The sequence below is a fragment of the Neolamprologus brichardi genome, chromosome 7 (assembly GCF_056152115.1).
Source record: "Neolamprologus brichardi isolate AB-2024 chromosome 7, ASM5615211v1, whole genome shotgun sequence".
In the NCBI taxonomy this organism is placed as follows: domain Eukaryota; kingdom Metazoa; phylum Chordata; class Actinopteri; order Cichliformes; family Cichlidae; genus Neolamprologus; species Neolamprologus brichardi.
Genome location: NC_142110.1, coordinates 49,053,277 through 49,070,163, shown reverse-complemented (window position 1 = coordinate 49,070,163; position 16,887 = coordinate 49,053,277). Strand labels below are relative to the sequence as shown.

The following is a 16,887-nucleotide window of genomic DNA, read 5'->3' as shown; positions in this document are numbered from 1 at the left end:
CAGGGCGTTCATAGTCTTTACTCTCCTTTCTATCCTTATAGGATCATGTAAATTTTAATAACTCAGAGAAATCATGATCGCATCTCCTCGTCTTAATTCCTTATGGTCGCCCCATGTCCTGCAAACCCTCAGGCCTGATCATTCTCTAGCTTTTCTTCTGTGAACTGTTCATCCTCTGTTCTGTCACTAGCCTTTCAGACTCTAATTAGAGAACCTCATACACGTATCTACCTGCTACATCTCCACCAGCAGCAGCATTTTGACTCTCACTGCTACAATTTTGCAACTCCCTCCTGCTATGTAGTTTAGCAGATTAGTCCACCCACAAAACAATTTACTGCTCGAACTCTGTTCTTCAGTGAATTATGTTCAGTTGTTTCTGCTTTTAATTTTGGAGATCATAGCTATCACAGAACATTAATAATATACAGCTTTCTGCAAATAGTAAACATTGATGAAAACCCCCAAATTGCAGGACACTGCATTGACCTTCAAAATGCAGTTCCAGTTTTTATTTAAGGGGGTCAAAACATTGGGTGTAAATTGGACACAGTGGGGTGTACTTCCTTATAATAAAATTGTTGTGCAGACACAAGGTCAGCATGTTTGTTGCTAGACGTTATTTCATTCCATTCACTTGTTCTGATTGGCTTGTTGTGGTCAAAATGAGCTGTCTCATTTTATTGGCACTGGAAGAGAAAAACAGACAAAAAACAATGAATTAATTCAGTCTGGGGCCTTTCTGTGTGGGGCTTGCATGTTTCTTTGCGTCTGTTTTGTCTTGGTACTCTGGCTTCCTCCCACAGTCTGTGTGGCATCAGGTTAATGAGTGATTCTAAATTGTTGGCTGTAGGTGTGTATGAATGGTTGTCTGTCTCTCTATGATCTGTAGCATACTGGCACATCTCACCCGATTGCTGTGACCCTGAACTGGATAACCAGAACAAATTGCATGGATGAATTGATGGATAGATGGATAAATAAAAAATGATATGCTTGAAAAAGCTGCTACAAAAAGTATTTCACAAATTTTGGCTGCTTCTATTATACTGGAATGTTTAGTATTCGTAATATTAGCCTTCCTAAGCTACTATATCGGGCTTTCTTTCAATTTCTTTTAATTTTTCATCCATCTGTATAAACACAGTTTGAATTTGCTACAATAACTGCAGGAGGCTTCGTCTCTACTTCTTGATTTTGAAGGGTGAGCTTCCATCTTTAAACTCTAGAGGCGCTGTAGGAGCTTTTCCACCGGAAGTACCTCATGTCTGCTCTATTGTGGTGAACTTTCACCTTAGGCTGTGCACGCTGGAAGAAATGGAAACTCAGTGAAGCAACGTGGGCAGGGATATATTAAACAATTATTTCTTGAATTTAGTGTCGCTGAAGCTTTTCCCCCTCATCTTTTGTTCCGCCTGGACTTAATAATCCGACGCGTCAACGCGGCTAAAAGGTGAGCACCTCCTGTCTGTGAAAATGTGAGTTTGTTTACAAGCTGCTGACGGTTCACAGTGAAGCTAACTGTCCTGAAAGTAGCCCAATATTTTTTCTTGTGGATTTAACATCGTATGCTAATTCATTTGGCATTTTCATCTAACAAGTGTGTCTGTTTTGTAAACCTGAATGCTTTAAAAGCTAATTTTAAGCTAGCATTAGCCCAGTAGAACGATAACAAAAAAATGTATCCTGTAGAAGTCGCAGGAAAAAAGCGAGACTCCCAGGAAGTAAATAAATATAATTAACTATCATAGGATCTAAGCTGTAAACAATCAGAGGAGGGGAAGAGACAGTAATGTTAACTCAGCCATTGCTTTGTCACAGATGGGGAAGGCGCCGAAGAAGAGGAGCCTTGCTGACAAGGTGCGAAAGACCAAAACCTCCTCTGAGATCAAAAACAACCCGTTTGAGGTGAAAATCAACAGAAAGAAATTTGATGTCCTCGGTAGAAAAAGCAAGCATGATGTGGGTCTGCCCGGTGTATCTCGATCCAAAGCCGTCAATAAGGTAAGAGACAGCCCCTATTATGCTTTAATGAACTCACCTAACCTTGTGTTCAGGTGTGAGCTCACTTTAGAGGGATTTGCTGATGCTCAGTACTGTTTTATTAAATTGTATTCCTATTTTTGGAAAGACCAGTTACACTGCATTGCGCGACCGTCAGTGCTGAAAACTATTTATCTAAACATCGTGTAAATAATATATGAATTTAACTATTAACTATATCTTTTTATGCTTTGTGTCTGGCATCGGCGTCCCTGCATTGATGGTATGAAAGATTCCCGTTTTCAAGTCCTAAACTGAAGACTTCCTGCTAACTTGACCTTTAACTTGACAGTTAAAGGCTTTTCTTACCTGTTTTGTATATAAGCTCTGCTGCTTAAGCCAAAATCTCCAAAGATCCAGAGAACTTGAGCCACAAACTTTTCTGTTCTGGCAGCCTTTGCTCACAGCCTTCGCTGTACATTTAACACTATCTGTGCTGTGAAGCCTGGTGCTCACACAGTCATGCTGGGAGAGGGACTTTCTGCAGGAGTCACTGAGAGGGTTGTAAGAACAGAGAGAACCGTGAACTGGTCTAAATACAAGCAGAAGTGCCAAGAAAAGTAAAATCTTCATCATTTGTTGTTTCTAATTTGTGTGATTATTATTTTTTGTTTTTTAAATTGATAGGGTTTAGGCAGCTTGTAATTAATAAGCAGTTCTTTTTTTTAATTTATAGAGAAAAGAGACCCTGCTGAAGGAATACAAACAGAAGAACAGATGCAGCAAATTTATTGACAGACGTTTTGGAGAGTATGACACCAAGATGGCACCCGAAGACAAAATTCTCCAGAGGTTCACGATGGAGAGACAGGTCAGTGATGCGATGTGTTTATTGCTGCCTGAAAGGACACATTGATCATCAGGTTGTGAAATAAAGAATAGATAAAATAAGCCAAGCATTTAGTGATTAACATGATTTCTTTCTTTTTTGTGTGTGTTACTTTCATCATTGTGGATATAGCATCAGTCGTTTACTTAATCAGTGTGTACATCCTCCATAACTCATTCGATTTGCTATAAACCAGTCATGATGTGATTCAAGTCCAGACTTGAGAAGTTTAACAAAAAAATTGCATTTAACTTTTTGTGAATTTCAGACTTTTTTTTTCTTTTTTCCAATTAAAAAAAAAAAGTCTTGTCACTTCCTATTTATGGCCTGAAATGTTGATTCTAGACCTCTAAGTGAAAGAAACGCCTTGAATATACAATCTGACAAGGACACAAACAGCTGGAGACATGACAGCTGAGTAGTTGTTCCTATCAAACTTATTTTGAAGTTTGCCGCATGCGTAGATGGTGCATTGTAACGTAAAGCTCAGGTTTGAGGACCCATTCACTGCTTCTATGAAATTTACATAACTCCCTAGTGGACTCAAAAATGATAGAAGTAGAGTCGAGGCTTAAGTGACCAAAAATCTGGTGCATTCTTAAAAAGAGGAAGTATACAGGCCAGCTCTGGACTGGTCAGAAGACCACAGAAGAAGAGTAAAATAGAGGATTATTGAATTCTTTGATGCAGGAAAAACGGTCCATCTAGTCAAGCCAAGAATGCTCATTTCTGCTTCCAGTGTTATGCTGCAAAATCAGTGCTGTGCCTCAAAGTGTGGATTAATAATGACCCAAAAGAAACATCAGAAACACCCAAGACTGTCTGAAGGCAAAGACTTTGATTATGGTCACATAGCCTACTGATTTCATGCCATCTGTGTGTGCTGTTTACTTACTAAAGAGAAAACTGGATACAGAAAGACCCACAATTGCGCAGCATCTGAAGGTGGCTTCAGTAAAGGCCTGATAGATCAATTTTTAGTTCTTCTAATTCCTTTAGAGCCTGTATAAACTAAATGCAGTTTATTCTTCATTGCAGCCTTGGCTCACTTCTAATCTATCACAGCATACTAACGACCGTGTTTAAATACTTGTTGACCTAACTGGTCATGTTAATACTAGACTTACAGACAAAGATTTGTCACTTCTTTTGTCCAAGCTGCATAATTAAAACAGTGAAAATAAACTGGCTTGTGCACAGATGTACCAAACCTACACCTTCTGTTACTTTGTATTTTATTATTAGCGCGTCCATGAGAAGAAGGACGTGTACAACCTGAATGAGGAGGAAGAGCTGACTCATTACGGCCAGTCTTTGGCTGAAATGGAGAAATTCAATGATGTTGTGAATAGCGATGATGAATCAGAAGAAAAGGGTCTATTGTCTGGTGAGTGCCAAATGAATGGATTTTTTCCACATCTACATGGTTTTTATATTCCTGTTGTACCTTGAATCCATTTTCATTTAAATACTATGATATTTTAATAGTCACTGTTTGTTATCCTCCAGATAAGCTCACCTTGATATGGGGGGAATTAATGTTAATTAATTTTCCTGCATATTCCCAAACATGTTGCCCATCTTTTTTCATTCCCAGCCCACAGCTTGGAGTGAACACAAGTGTTATTATAGATGACAGAGCTGGCATTTATTAGTGACATTATTTTTCCTTTCACACCTAGCTGAGCTCACTGCGTCCCACTTCGGAGGAGGAGGTGGTCTCCTCAGGAAGAAGGCATCGGGGGAGGAGGAGGAGGGAGGCCAGAGGGCAAAATCCAGGCAGGAGCTCATTGAGGAGCTCATCCAGAAGTCCAAGCAGGAGAAGGTAAGGCTTCGGTCCTGCTGATGGATTTTGGCCAATGCTGCCTTTGCCTGTCATATTGTTGCAGATTACAGACTTTGCTAAACTGGTAAGGGCTGATGTCTGGGGCTTGTTCTCAGAGGGAACGCCAGGTGCAGAGAGAGGAGGCCCAGGAGCTGACCGAGAAGCTGGATCAAGACTGGAAGAACATACAGTCTCTGATGGTGAAAAAGACGCCCAAAGCTGACAAACAGGAGGAGAAACCCAAAGTAGGAATACACAAATGAGTCTGCAAAAAGACCATTCCACCCAGATGTGTGTGTGTGTGTTTTTGTTTTGTTTTTTTTGTAATAAATACCTTTTGCTTCATGTTTGCGTTTTCTAGCTGGAGGAATATGACATGATGGTCAGAGAGCTCGGCTTTGAGATGAAGGCTCAGCCCTCAGAGAAGATGAAAACTCCAGAGGAGCTAGCCAAGGAAGAGAGAGAGAAGCTGCAGAAACTCGAGGTACATTTGCTCTGTGGAGATTTGCCTTGTTGTCTGCAGCTGTTAAGCGCTTTGATGTTAATCGCCTGATCTTTCTTTGTTTTTTTTCCCTTTTTAATTGAAATCAGGTTTTATTCTCAGTCTTTAAAAAGAGAAAATACCTCTTGATAGACACATCATTTTAATGCAAAGACATCACTGTCCCAATAAATCGAGCTCTCAGCTAACAGGAGCCACGTAGAAAAGACACTGGAAAGCCACATTGTAGCCTTATACGATGCAGCTCTTACATTTTGACAGGAGAAGTAGCTTCTTGCTCTTATGACAGTCACGTCAAAGGCAGTATTCAAATGCGGTTTAACCTTGTGAGATCTAAGTACCTGTAATCCTTAACCCCTTCCCTATCCTATCAGAATCTGTGATTAGTTTTTCTCCTTTCAAAAGTTTTCCCCTAAGTTTGGGAATCATGGGAAAATGTAACAGAAACCAATAACTGTACAGGTTTTCCAAAAGAAGCAGCTTTGCTGTTCTCCAGATTGCAGGGTTTTGAGTTACAGTCACCTGAGATCGCCTTGAGATTTTACTTTAATGGTGAATTTAATTAGAGAAGTAATTGATAACGACCAGTTGCCATCATCTGATCTTTCTACAGGCTGACCGTCTCAGGAGGATGATGGGAGAGGAAGTCGTGGAAGGTGCACAAAGTCAGATTCACTTCTCTGCTGATGACCTCAATGACGGCTTCATTCTGGATAAGCATGACAAGAAGACTCTGGCTTATCAGGTGTGAGACGACACAATGCAGAACAGTTTTGTTACTTTGGGTTATTCCTCCTAGTATGACTGTTTATTTTTATCTTAATGTGTTATTCCTGTGCATAGGATGGAAAATGGAACATGGGGGAAGAGGAAGGAGAGGAAGAAGATGAGGCTGAAGATGAAGATGAAGAAGGAGAGGGCGAGAGCAGTGAGGAACAGGAATCGGATGGAGAGGAGGATGAAGTTGAGGAAGAAGAAGAAGAGGAGGAGGAAGAAGAAGAGGAGGGAAGTGGTGAAGATGATGGCCACTCAGATCTCGAGTCTGAGCAAGAAAGCGAAAATGAGGAGGAGGAAGAGGCCAGCCCCAAGCCGAAGAAGACTCTCAGCAAAGAGGAAGTGAAGGCCCAGCAGGAGGCAGCCAAAGCAGAGCTCCCATACACATTTGCTGGTACCAGAATTTATTACTCATTAAAAAAAAAAAGGCAGATTAGTGTCATGTTTAGTTATAGTTAGTTCTTTCCCTTACAAAATATCCAATACTGTATTGTTGTTCTTCCTCTCACAGCCCCTGAGAGCTACAACGATCTGAAGGATATGCTACATGGTCACACCTCTGACAACCAGCGCCTCATTGTGGCCAGAACTCAAAAGAGCAACCACCCCAGTTTGGCTGTAGGCAATAAACTCAAACTGCAGGTACAGTTACAGAGTTGGATGCACATGGGTGATGAGTTGGCAGCTTTCACCGTTATGTGACTTCACAGAGCTCTCTCTGTTCCAGAAACTTTTTGGCTTTCTGTTGGAGTACATCGGAGAGCTGGCCACTAGGAGTCCACCTGAACTTAGCACCATTGATAAGCTCATACCGTGAGTTCAGAAAGAGGCTTCAAAATATTTAGTCCTTGAAATAAAGACATTTCTTTACCTTTTGCAAATCTCTCTGCAGCGAGGTGTACGCTCTGTGCCAGATGTTTCCAGATGCAGCCTGTAAGGCTATGCAGAGCATCCTCGGAGATGCCGCTCACAGCATGGAAGAGACGCTTGAGGTCAAAGGTCACGCAGCTTTCCCTACACTAGACATGGTATGAATTACTTACTTTGATTGTGGTAAATGTTTGATGTTCACCGTGGTGTTTATAGATTACAGAAATGTCAGCTCATTCAGGGACTGACTGATTCGTAGGGCTGCACCATTCTCGCTTCAGGTAGAATCAATGCTTGAATCAATGTTAAGACCTTCCAGTGTTATATAAAGAAAACTAGTGATTCATCTTTAAGCAAACATGTGGTGGATAGAGCTCCTTACAGTTTGATTTCATTCCAGCTGATTTTGATCAGTGCTTGTACCGTGACCTCTTAACACACTACACAGAACTTTTAACTCAGCTGCATTGTGTGTGTGTGAGTGAGTAATACTGCCATGTTAGTCATGAGAGGCTGATTGAAAGTACTGGTTCTAAAATGTATATATTTCTAAAGAGCAGGTAGATTCTCTCTATATAATCTGTTAATTTATTATCATTGTCTCTGAATGATGGATTGAGCAGTGGCCCATTTCCTGTTGTGGGGATTATTGTGTGTCAGGCTATGATGATGAGTATGATGATGAGTAGGCCACAGTGGTTGCACTGAACAGTTTAGCCTGGTTTAAATAGTTTCTATAGTAGTTTGATTTAGTTTTGATGAAAAATCAATCTGCACTGTAAATATGTCTCACTAACCCACTGCTGTGATTAAAAGGGGAATAAAATGAGATTTGACTGCCGATCTGTTTAAAGGCCTGTTATTTGTGCCTCCGTCGCTCAGTCATCCCTCACAGTAAAAGCCAGCAAGGCATGCTGCGAATCATTCACTCTGCTGCCCTGAGCCTGGGGTAAGAACTGAAGAAGAGCTGGATGATCTTACTTTTTATCAGATCCTCTCTTTGCTCATCTGATTCTGGCAACTCAACAATCAGACACTGTTCAAACTGATATTAGTCAAAATGTAACTAGGACTGTGTAGAAGTGCAACTGTTTTCTTAAAAGATTTAATAGACGTTTAACGTTTGATGTGTTACGTTCAGGATTTAAGTGAATGCTTTGACTTATTTCTTGGACTTTGTCACAGATGTTTTTAAAGTAGGATTAATAAAATGAATTCTCTAATGTAAAGACACTTGTTATTGTATATGTTGCACCTTCATTTGTATATTTCCTTCTTTTTTAAGCTCATCTACCTTAAGGTGACAGCCCTGCTGTTTCCTACCTCAGACTTCAGGCACCCAGTTACAACTCCAGCGCTGCTTTTCATCAGCCAGGCTCTCACCAAGGTACACACAGACATTTTAATATTTTTACATATCTTTTAATATCTGTGTTGTTTGAGCAGTTTGGGTGTTGAACTTGCCTAGCTGCTACCCTGTGTGTGTGCGCGTGTGTCATTAATTACTTTTCTGTGTGGAACTTCAGAAAACAGTTGCTGTTAAATGTCAGGAGGCCATCACATTGAATCCTGGTAGTCCTTTCTATGTTACCAACAGACATACACGAACACACGTGCACATATTTTGACACGAATGCTTACCCACACATCACATGAGGCTTATCCTGAAATGGCCCCTGACCTCCTAACTGTACATCAAAATTGTTTCTGGGTTCCAGAAACACTGAGGACCCTCAGTGAGTGCATGGTCCTCACAGGGATAGGAAACATGCAAACATGTGTATGCTTATATTCTGACTCACCATTCTAGTCTGACATTCTATACTGTAATTAACTGACATGTCAAATGTACAAATCTATATGATTGTGGGTTTGTATAAAATATTTGTATATGCGATTTAGATATTTCATTTTATTTCTACAAACTTTCATCAAGACATGTCTTCTCATGTAGGAGGAAATAGGCAGCACATACACATGCATACAATCTTTATAGTATGACGATTACCCTTAGAAAAGTGGTCCAAAGGCATAGTGTTGCATGTTGATATTTTAATTCAAACATGGTATTAATCTCATGCAGATTTGGTTGTTTTAAAACATATCCAATTTGTCCTTTTTTTAAAAAACAAATTATGCAGTTTTATGTCTGTTTGCATTCTGAAATGAAAGCAAAGTACAATTAAGTAATTGGAGTTAAAAAAGAAACCAGGGAATTAATTTATAGACCAAAATGTTTTCTACATTTTTGAATCATCAAAGTCCCCTTTGGCAGATATAATAGCTGAACCCACATGTAGCTTTCTTTCTAAAATAGAAATCAAATGTTCTTCCCATAGCTGTTGCAGAAGTTCCCATAAATGTGTAGCACTTGTAGGTTACTTTGCTTTCACTCTTCTGTCCAGTACATCCCAAACCAGCTCGAAGGAGTTTAAGTCTAGAGAGTGTGCTGGCCACTCTGTTTTAAAGTTTACCCTTTTGTTCTTTTTCCTGTGGTAGTTCTGTCATAGCTTAAGCTGGGCAAACACTGTGCGATTTTTTTCAGTCGTGTTATTCAGCTTCTGCTCAAACTGTACGATTGACTCGCAGGGGTTAGAAGTTCGTAGGTCACGATGCAGGGTCTCACACTATACGGCCCGATGCTCTGATGTGACCCGAGTGCTCACACTATGCGTCCATAAAAATGAAGGTTATACCAGAAAATCTGTTGCTCACTCTCCCTCTCTGTCTTTCACTCACACAGACACGCACACCACCGCCATCAACTTTGCTAAATTGCTAATGAAAAACATTGATCAGGCAACTGTGATTGAGCAGCAGTGTAGATCCAACTATTTTCACGGTTGTTGTGTCCGTGATAATTTTGTGAGGCCACATCGAAAAGGCTCGAATGAGCTTTCCAAAGTTCTACAAGTGCCTCCATTGCTTGTGTCCAGATCACACGCTGCACTGCCGTGCTGCGCCGTCTTTTTCACTGACATTTATGTGTTTGCGCGTGCGCAGTGTGAGCAGCTGTGGTGACACTCTCACGACGGTTGGACCAAGCGATTGATGATCGGGAGCTGGTTGTGAGGTGTTAATCGCTTCTCGTTACCCCACGTATACACGATGCACGACGCACAATGAAGGCCAGAATCGGGCCGATCACCAAAACGGTCGCACGACTGAAAAATCGTCTCAAAATGGGCCAAAAATCGCACAGTGTAAGCCCAGCTTTAGACTTATGTTTTGGGTCATTATCTTGCTGTAGGATGAACCCCTGACTAACTAGGAGCATACCAGAGGCTACAGCATGGCGCTGCACAATGCTGTGGTAGCCTTTCAGTCCATAATACCTTTTCCAGTCTTCAGTAGTCGAATGGCTGTGTTTCATGGCCCAGGCAAGCCTCTTTTGTCTTGTCCTGTCAAACCTGCAGCTCTAAGTGTTCTCTTCACAGTTGAAATTGAGCCTTGCTTACTACGACCACTATGAAGCTGTAGCCTACAGCACAAGATAAAAGAGTCAATTTGGAAAAGAAGGATCACCACCTGAAAAATTTATTTTAATTTCACTTAGGCTTAAGCAAAAAGAAAATGTTTAAACTACAATTCTAAACATTTAAAAATCAGAAGTTAAATCAAAATAATATTTAGGATAGACCTGTTCAAAATGCCAAATATACACTAGACGACAATCTCTCTTTTCATTGTTCTTGCTAGAATTGTACCAAATAGACATTAAGCCTCGGTTGCAAATTAACCAAATGCATATATATCTGAATTAATTTAGCATAGCGTTAGTAAACTTTTCCAAAGATCATGAAATGATGAGGGACAAAGTCAATGCTCCTTGTTATGTGAACACTCTGTAAGTTATTTGAAACAAATATGTGTTTGAGTTTGACAAACACATAGTCTGTGTGTTGACACAGACCATGTGTCCCTACTGCGGTCCTGTTCTAAGCGTGATTTAGTCGTTTGAGCTCAACAAGATGCTGAAGTGTTATATATCGAGTTTCTAGGGATTGAAGCTCCAATCTTGCCTGTTGCAAAATTTCAGGTTTGCTCTTATTGATTTTAATAGCCACGGCTTTTTTTGGTTTTTGTATTGCAACATTTGGTCACGACACCAAAGGTTCCCTCTCCAAGGAACGCTTCTACCTTGTAATGCTTTCCCAAAATGCTCCCAAGGATTTGTGGGCTGACATGTTGTAGTGTTCTTGCTGAGCAAATTCAATTGAGTTTTTCTCTTTGAATTCAGTCTTTCAACCTTACATAAAATACCTTTTTACAACCTGTTTGCGCATTCATTGTTTTCTTTCCAGATCTGTCTCTCTGTGTATACTACAGTAATCCTGAATCTTGTGTGCTTGTGTCTGTGTCTTGTAATTTTTCAGTGCCCAGTGAGATCATTACAGGACCTAACATCAGGTTTAGTTCTGTGCTCTCTGGGAGTGGAGTATGTCTCTTTTTCAAAGCGCTTCCTGCCTGAGCTCATCAACTTCCTGGTTGGGACGCTACACCTGGCAGTGCAGGACAAGGCATCTTTGGGTATGACACTTTTATATGGCAGGTATGCTTTGTTGAGGTGTGAAACTGACCTGACATACTCTGTGTTGCAGGTTACATTGTAGTGCCACCCTTCAGAGCATCAGGAAAATACAGCGATCTTTTAGTGCTGTCATCGTCAGAGTCCTGCAGGAGCTGGAGCAAAAAAAGCCTCCCACTCTCTGCTACTCAGCAGCTGGACCTTGAAAACGACCCTGATAGAGATACCCACAGGTAAAACATGACCCTGCTTGTTCAGTCAAGTCTAGTTCAATGCTTCTTTAATTCTTAAACAAGCACTGGGCATTATTAAAATGGTCCAATACAAATAATCGCTGTGGCTGTTCTATGTAGATTAGAAAATATCTGCATTTATCCCTAAAATTATGAAATTAAGTGTTATAAAAAATGGAGCAGCTTAGCTTAATAATATGAATACAATATAGATACTGTACAGTAGAGTTAGCTGTAAAGTAGTGAGGTGAAGTAAGGTTTTCCAAAAATCAAAGCAAACAAACAAAAAACCCTCCACAAACAGATGAAACCAGTGTAATTTTGGACATAAATCAAGATGAAATATCTCGGTTGGTTTTGAAGGGTTAGTGAAGTTAGTTGAATTATAACACTGGCAACATCTTTTAGAAGAGTTGGGGGTAAGTTGTTCTTAATGAAAGTGCTGATTTAGGGTCATTCAGTGAGACCGTTGCTGTAATTTGGCAAGGAGAAGACAAAACTGCAGCCAATAGACTGTATTAGCCTTTTCCATTAGCCGATGTGCCATGCTGCACGTGAATAATCCTAATAAAGACCTTTAGAGGGGAAGAGTGACGAGCAGAATTACGTTTGATCATCACCTGTTGCCAGCGGAGTTGTTCAGCTGTTTTCCAGCTGAGACTCCAACCACATGGAGGTTGGATGCAGACATGCGGTCTATGCCAAAATTAAAAAATTTCTTTGTTAGAGAAGCCGAATAAAACAACAACAACAACAAATCTGTAAATCTAGGAGTGCCATTGTTGACTATTGAAAGTGTAGTATGTATGATAAGCATGTAATAACAGAGATTAACACATTCCTGGAGACAGTTATAGGCAGAGTGGGAGGACAGAGAGGGAGTGTGAGAAAATCCTTTGTCTTCTCCTTCACACTGTTCATGATCAGTTTGGATGACCAAAAAGGAAATAATTAGATTGAAAAAGAACGGAGCCACATTAAAAACAACAAAGTTAATTTGTTGTTTTTTTTTGTCTTTTTTTCCTGTAAGGACAAAACTGAAGCACACAAGCGTGCATTCATACGCATCTTCTCTGTAACTGGCTGCATGTTCCACAGTGCTAATGCAATTATTGTGTGATAAACATGCTCATTATTATTACAGCCACCGCTGTTTGCATCTGATAAACCTAAAATAGGCCTTCATACTTGGTTTACCTGCATACGCTGAGTGGCTCAGAGCTGATTTATCCACTTGTGTGAATTCGGATGAGCCGCCAGCACGGTTTCACACAGCAGCTGGTGTGTGGGCACAAAGCTAAGCTTCAGGCTTCAGCAGATCCTGATTGTGCACAGTTTGTCAGAACATACATTTTTATTCATGCTCAACTAAAATGAATACTTGTATTGTAATGAGTGGTAATTATCGATAACATTTCATTAAACATGCAGAGACATAAATGGAGCAGCCACTGGTTGAAATTTTAAAAGAGCCTCCAAAATATGGAGGCCAAGTGAACTATAATGTCCTTCAAACCAGCCCTGAACCATTTGTGCAGTGGGCCTGCGATTGTTCTCGGGGTCATTAGGGAATGCTGTTGCCATAAAGAGGTGTAAAAAAATGGTAAATGGCCTGTATTTATATAACGCTTTACTAGTCCCTAAGGACCCCAAAGCGCTTTACATATCAGTCATCCACCTGTTCACACACATTCACACACTGGTGATGGTAAGCTACATTGTAGCCACAGCCACCCTGGGGCGCACTGACAGAGGTGAGGCTGCCCGACACTGGCGCCACCGGGCCCTCTGACCACCACCAGTAGGCAACGGGTGAAGTGTCTTGCCCAAGGACACAACGAAGCTGGGGCTTGAACCGGCAACCTTCCGATTACAAGGCGAACTCCCAACTCTTGAGCTGCGATCGCCCAGGTGTAAATGTGAGGGGTATGGGTGAGAATAACATCCAGATGATGCTGGAGCCAGGGCTTCTACTTCCACTCGCCTTCTTCCCACTGCTGTCTTTTCCCATAAAAAGGACACATTCACAAAGATGTCCACGTGATCTAAAAGAAGGATACCATTGCAGTGAGATAATCAGTGTTATCCACCTTAGCTTTAATTTCATGGCTGATATATATATTATTCCAATTTATTCCTCAGTCAGTTTTGAGCCGCTAATCATTTTGCTGTACAATTTACAAAGGGCAGGTCGTGTTTTCTAGTATTTGTGTTCCTAATAACTCAGAATGAGTCTTGATCAAATAGTATTCAGTGAGTCATATTTAAATGCTGTGCCCTGGGGTCTGATCCAGTCCAGTTCCCCCACAGTGTTATATACGCCACTGCATGAGAGTCCCTCTGCTCAGTTTCATAGTCTAATTTCTGCATTCCTTGAGGCCGTACAGTGACACATAAACACAAGCAGCTGTGTGTGAAGAGGCTAGTGGGTGTGGTAATTACTGCTGGGTGATAAAGCAGGCGAGGATAGTGAGTGTACACTGAAGGCTAAAGGGTGTCTAAAATGTGTAAAGATGGAGGCGTGCAGTGTCACACAGAAAATAGAGCTAATGCTTTTAGAGAGGTTCAATGACTCCCTGAAGTCTGGAACTCGTGGACGTCACCAAATGCTGCATTTCCTCCTTGAGATGGTCTGGAAGACGATTACCGTAGCTGCCTTCAGTTTCTTGTTTGTGGGTCTTTCTGCATTCAGTTTTGTATTTAATAACAAAACTGCCCTTTACACTTCAGAGTTCATGCTGCTGCTTCTATCAGCAGTTGCGTCATCAATAAACACAAGTGTCCCGGTTCCAAAAGCAGCCGTATATCCTACAGCCCGGCCTCCACCCTGTTTGTAATTTGTAGTTCTGAGAGAATGAGGACTTTGATTGATCACTGACTTTTAATGTAGATCCACATGTCATTATTTCAATTAACACGTAAAATATCCGTGAAACACTAACTGGATAGGTTCATCCTTCTGATTGTGAGCCTTGGCTTTTGTAGTTCTGAGTGACATTTATAGACAGCAGGCAAGAGTTGTTTCGGACCATAAGGCGCATTAAGCAAAACAAAACAGTCAGATAAGTCAAACTTTCCTCAACTCATTCTTCTTGCTTCCTCCACTTCCGTGCCATTGATTCATTAATGTTAAACTCTCTCGCAGCTGCTCTATTCCCGTGTTGTTGCAGTATATTAATGACTAACCTTCTATTGTGGATGGATTATCTCAGTTGTTCTCCTGACTGAAGTTTGGTCCATTTACAGCATCCTGCCATGCGGTTGCATTTGGCCCTAACCATCGGGAACCCTCACGTTAACTTTTATCAAGTGGAAAAAAGTTAGCATTCATCCTCCAGCTTCACTGTGCTAATGTTATGCTAACATAGCTGTGTCGCTAGCAATCACGTAGGCCATCATTATATACCAGCTAGTCCAACTTCAGTAACTCTACAAACGTCACTGCTGTTTAGTTTTCTGTCTTCATTTAAACTTAATAAATTCTGTTTTCATGGATGCCTGGATGTTAAACATAATTTTTGCACCTGGTTAAACACTGATTGTTTTATTAAAGATGAAAGAATTTAGACCGTTTTTAACTCTCAATGATGCCACAGTGTTCGTTTGACTTTGGGACCTGAAGCGGACAGAGTTTAGGACCCAGATTACTCTTCGAGGCTCCTGACTACGGTCGCCGTAATGCTCAGACAATCCATCAAGCAGTGCGGCTTCATAGCTTACCAAAGTTGTACTAAAACATTTTTTTGACAGATTTTTAAGCGCCGCGTACCACATAAATTTGGTTCGAGGTCCGTGAGCACAACCAGAATTCATACATAAAGCACACCGGATTATAAGGCGCACTGATGATTTTTGAGAAAATGTAAGGATTTTAAGTGTGACTTATAGTCTGGAAAATACGGTACTTGTAAAATCAAATGTTGTGATCTGCATGTGCAGCAGTGTTTGAAAGGAAGTCATATGTGTGAAGTGAGAACTGAGCTTCAGGACCTGAGGTATATAGAGGCTAATTAACATGAGAAAAGTTATAAAACTGAAATGTTCATAATTGTGTTTTTTCACAGGTTAACGTGTGTGTCTACTTGCCTCGACCTGGTGAAGAGGTGCTGCTTGCTCTACAAAGATCTCCCCTCCTTCACACACATCTTTCAGCCAATCAGAACGCTTCTTTCAAAACATCTTTCCACCCAAATATTACCAGAGCCATTACAGGTTAGTTACAGATTTGTGCTGATTTTTTTTTTTTTTTTTTTTTTTTTTTTTTAAAATCTTAATTGAATAAATATTCTGTGTTTAGTAACAGTGTTTGTTATTGTCATTGCAGGAGCTTAGCAGTGAGATCGTGGAAGCCATTAGCAGCACGCCTGTGACTCAGAGTGCGCTTGTTTTTGACAAGAGAAAGCCTATTCCTCTGAAGCTGCTCACGCCCAAGATTGTTGAAGTGTAAGCACCAAAATAAATTGCTCATCCAAATCGAGCAGTTCAGATTGTTCAGGTAGCCAAAGATTTACGATGGATGTCTCCCCTCTTTTTTAATATTTTGTGTGCCATTTTTGGTTATTATCAGGCTGGACTATGGAAAGAAGCGTGGCAGCACCAGAGAGGAGAGAGAGAAGGAGCGACTAAAGCATAAATACAAGAGGGAGTTTAAGGGCGCTCTGAGAGAGATCAGGAAGGACTCACGCTTCCTGGCCAGAGAGAAGCTCAACGAGGTCATGAACAGGTGTGGATATAACTCCAGCATCCGTTCAGAAATGTTCATGCTTCTCTTAGTAGACGATTTAACTTTTACACATTCTGTGTTTCAGGGATGCAGAGAGAAAGAGAAAAGTGAAAGAGCTAATGGGCAGTCTGGCCACCCAGGAGGGAGAGTGGAAATCCCTGAAGAGGAAGAAGAAGTGAAATATTTAATCTCCACCAGCTCTCCCCATTGTCTGATCATTTTCAAATGGATCTCTCCAGTTCAGCTGTGGATCACCTGTTTAAGGTTGAAATATATGGAATATACAGCTGAGAGTTCTCTGTCATGATTGCACACCATGTTATTACATATTCCGATGTAGGCGTTTGATGTGACAATTGGATACTGCTGTTGGAAGTGTCAGTCCACAAAGGAACAGAGGAGTGAATATTTTGCTCGCATTTTCCCTTTTTTAAAAAACAGAAACCATCACAACGTTATGCTGTTGTGTGTGCTGTTAACAGTGGCTATACTTTTCCAATAAAGAAGGTCAGGGTTATTCCCACTATGATAAAAATGTAAATAAATTTACAGCACATGGA

The 16,887-nt window shown here is 40.8% G+C and overlaps 1 protein-coding gene across 1 annotated transcript; it reads left to right on the top strand.

Annotated features, from left to right (window-relative positions):
- Window positions 1–1,288: 1,288 nt before the first annotated feature.
- nop14 (NOP14 nucleolar protein homolog (yeast)) lies at window positions 1,289–16,887 on the top strand. The gene is made up of 19 exons (XM_006789020.2): window positions 1,289–1,453; window positions 1,822–2,004; window positions 2,720–2,854; window positions 4,118–4,259; window positions 4,555–4,697; window positions 4,814–4,942; window positions 5,059–5,181; window positions 5,813–5,944; window positions 6,043–6,367; window positions 6,485–6,615; window positions 6,701–6,786; window positions 6,866–7,001; window positions 8,129–8,230; window positions 11,220–11,373; window positions 11,445–11,604; window positions 15,669–15,816; window positions 15,929–16,047; window positions 16,172–16,327; window positions 16,413–16,887. Exons 2-19 carry the CDS (start codon window positions 1,822–1,824, stop codon window positions 16,504–16,506), a joined length of 2,598 nt encoding a protein of 865 aa, XP_006789083.2. The 5' UTR covers window positions 1,289–1,453; the 3' UTR covers window positions 16,507–16,887.

Excerpts from the sequence above, each read along its gene's own strand:
- nop14 (XM_006789020.2), top strand. The coding sequence starts at position 1,822 with ATGGGGAAGGCGCCGAAGAAGAGGAGCCTTGCTGACAAGGTGCGAAAG. Across the intron at positions 2,005-2,719 it reads GATCCAAAGCCGTCAATAAG|AGAAAAGAGACCCTGCTGAA; the intron begins GTAAGAGACAGC and ends TTTAATTTATAG. Across the intron at positions 6,368-6,484 it reads GCTCCCATACACATTTGCTG|CCCCTGAGAGCTACAACGAT; the intron begins GTACCAGAATTT and ends TTCCTCTCACAG.